General features: G+C 32.7%; 1 protein-coding gene across 1 annotated transcript in view; it reads left to right on the top strand.

The window, feature by feature from the left end:
* The window catches only part of LOC108741714 (T-box transcription factor TBX20-like), a gene marked incomplete at its 3' end in the record, with an annotated part of 80,293 nt that overhangs the window by 73,322 nt on the left and 4,814 nt on the right, over positions 1-2,157 (top strand). The window contains exon 3 of the mRNA XM_018476606.2: positions 1,656-1,929. Within this exon, the coding sequence (XP_018332108.1) occupies positions 1,656-1,929 (274 nt within the window). The remainder of the gene's footprint in view (positions 1-1,655; positions 1,930-2,157) is intronic.

Genomic DNA, 2,157 nt, shown 5'->3' with positions numbered 1-2,157 from the left:
TCACCAATTATATAACGTGAATCACTTTTTAAATCCGAAGTTTGTAAAAAGTAGGCAGTAAACTTGACGGAATTTGAAGGCTAGCTTCCGGATTTGTTATTTCCGAATTTTATAATGTGATTGGCATTAAAAACACGCTCACCTTCAACGAAATTTCCTTTCCGAGGCTTTGTGTCAGCCCAATCACATATTGTGCCAATACTTATCATTTTATCGTAATTCTCCCATTTGACGGACCCCAATCGATTTGACTTAAATAAAGTGGCCAATACACACAATAGTTATTTTGTAAATAGTGTGGGTGAAATATTAAAAACATCCCTGTCCCTAATGACAATTAAAGAGAGGAAATGGCTCAAAATATTAATCGTTGTGAATCTATTAATGAGGCAAATAAAAGAAGATTAAAAGAATTGTCAATAATTTAAGGAATACTAAGGACTCAGATACAGTTAGTCGTCAAACGGTTGAGAAATAGTAGCCAGTAATTGGAAATATGCTGTCAGAAAATTAATTATCCAAAGAAAGATGTTAAAGATATTAAAAATGACATTGTTGATGATTGTTGTTCCTTTAGCTAAAGTAAAGGGAAGTGTTAAACCTAAGGATCTATTACTGAAACCATAGCATATGAAACATTGATGAAATACAATATAGAAAATAAAATATCTGAACATTAGTGAGATTTTAGAGAGAAACATAGCACAGAGACTGCAATTAAATTAGTACTAAAGGAATAGTTAAGAGCAATAAGACAAAGGCGAATGAGTATTACTTGTATTTTTGGATTACATAAGGACTTTTAAATAGGAATGATTTGTTAAAAAAAATTGTGTACCTACTTGCTGGCTTGAGGAGCCTCCAAGTCTGATTTGTCTAAAGTCATGAAAGAAGGATTTCATTAGTGCATACTGTATATATAAATTAATTTAATTTTTGCCCACTTCACATCACCTTATGCATTTTAATTTCTTTTAAATACTTACCAAAATATCACAGATATAGGTAAATTTTGTAGTTTCTAAATTTAGTTTAATTAAACACTAAACCAAGCAACTGCACGCTTTTCAGTTGATGGTCTAATGTCAAAATTTTCTTGGTTTCATCTTATATTTTGAAACATTATAAACATATACCCAAAAAGCAGGAATTATAGTTTCTTGTTAATTTCTTAGCAAGATATCCCTGCTCTTACTAACAATAAGTAAAATTTTTGTCTTGTCTTGTCTTTCCTTGTTTTGTTCATAAATGCCTTGGTGGTTCACAAGTCCCTTAACTTCTTCTCGCAACAAAAGCAGAACAGAAAGATGAGAAAACAAGACAAGACAAGAAGTTTGTGAAACAACAATTTCTACAGATTTATTAGCTGTCGACTGCGGTAACTATTAATGCAGGGTATCAAAGAAACTGACGAATTTAATTCCATTTAACTTATAAAATTGTTGTGTCAAAGAAACTGACTGATTTGATTCTTTTTTAGTTATAAAGTTGTTGGATCAAAACAGTTGACTGAATTGATTCCTTTACTTACTTAAAGAATTGTTCTTTTGAATTTAATTTGTTGTTAAAGTTTCACTTCGAAATTAAAAAGAACTCTGTTTATTTCTGACCAAAGACAATTTAGAATTATTGTTCTTTTTTCTCTTCAATTGTAGGCGAATGTTTCCTACGGTAAGGATCTCGTTCACTGGAATTAGGCCGGATCAAAAGTACGTCGTCATTCTCGATATAGTTCCTGTAGATAATAAACGTTATCGATACGCTTATCATCGATCGTCGTGGTTAGTTGCGGGCAAAGCTGATCCACCCGCCCCATGTCGGCTCTACGCTCATCCCGATTCACCCTTTACTGGAGAGCAGCTCAGAAAACAAGTGGTTTCCTTCGAAAAGGTTAAACTAACAAACAACGAAATGGACAAGCACGGACATGTAAGTTGATGCATCTTAAAATACTATTACATCAGCGGTCGGGGAACCAGAGTAATTTACCCCAAATAGAGTAAAAATGAAATTTTTGGGGGTAAAAATGAAACTTTTGTGAGTAAAAAGTATATATTTTTAATTTGCTATTTTATAAACCTGTTAGTATTTTTTTCAACTTAAACAATTTAGCGACATATGCAGGCCACGCCATCTCACTCCCCACCACTAAGTGTT

Source organism: Agrilus planipennis, unplaced genomic scaffold (assembly GCF_000699045.2).
Source record: "Agrilus planipennis isolate EAB-ADULT unplaced genomic scaffold, Apla_2.0 scaffold322, whole genome shotgun sequence".
Taxonomy (NCBI): domain Eukaryota; kingdom Metazoa; phylum Arthropoda; class Insecta; order Coleoptera; family Buprestidae; genus Agrilus; species Agrilus planipennis.
Note: the sequence above shows the minus strand (reverse complement) of the source record. Positions and strands in the feature narration are given on the sequence as shown.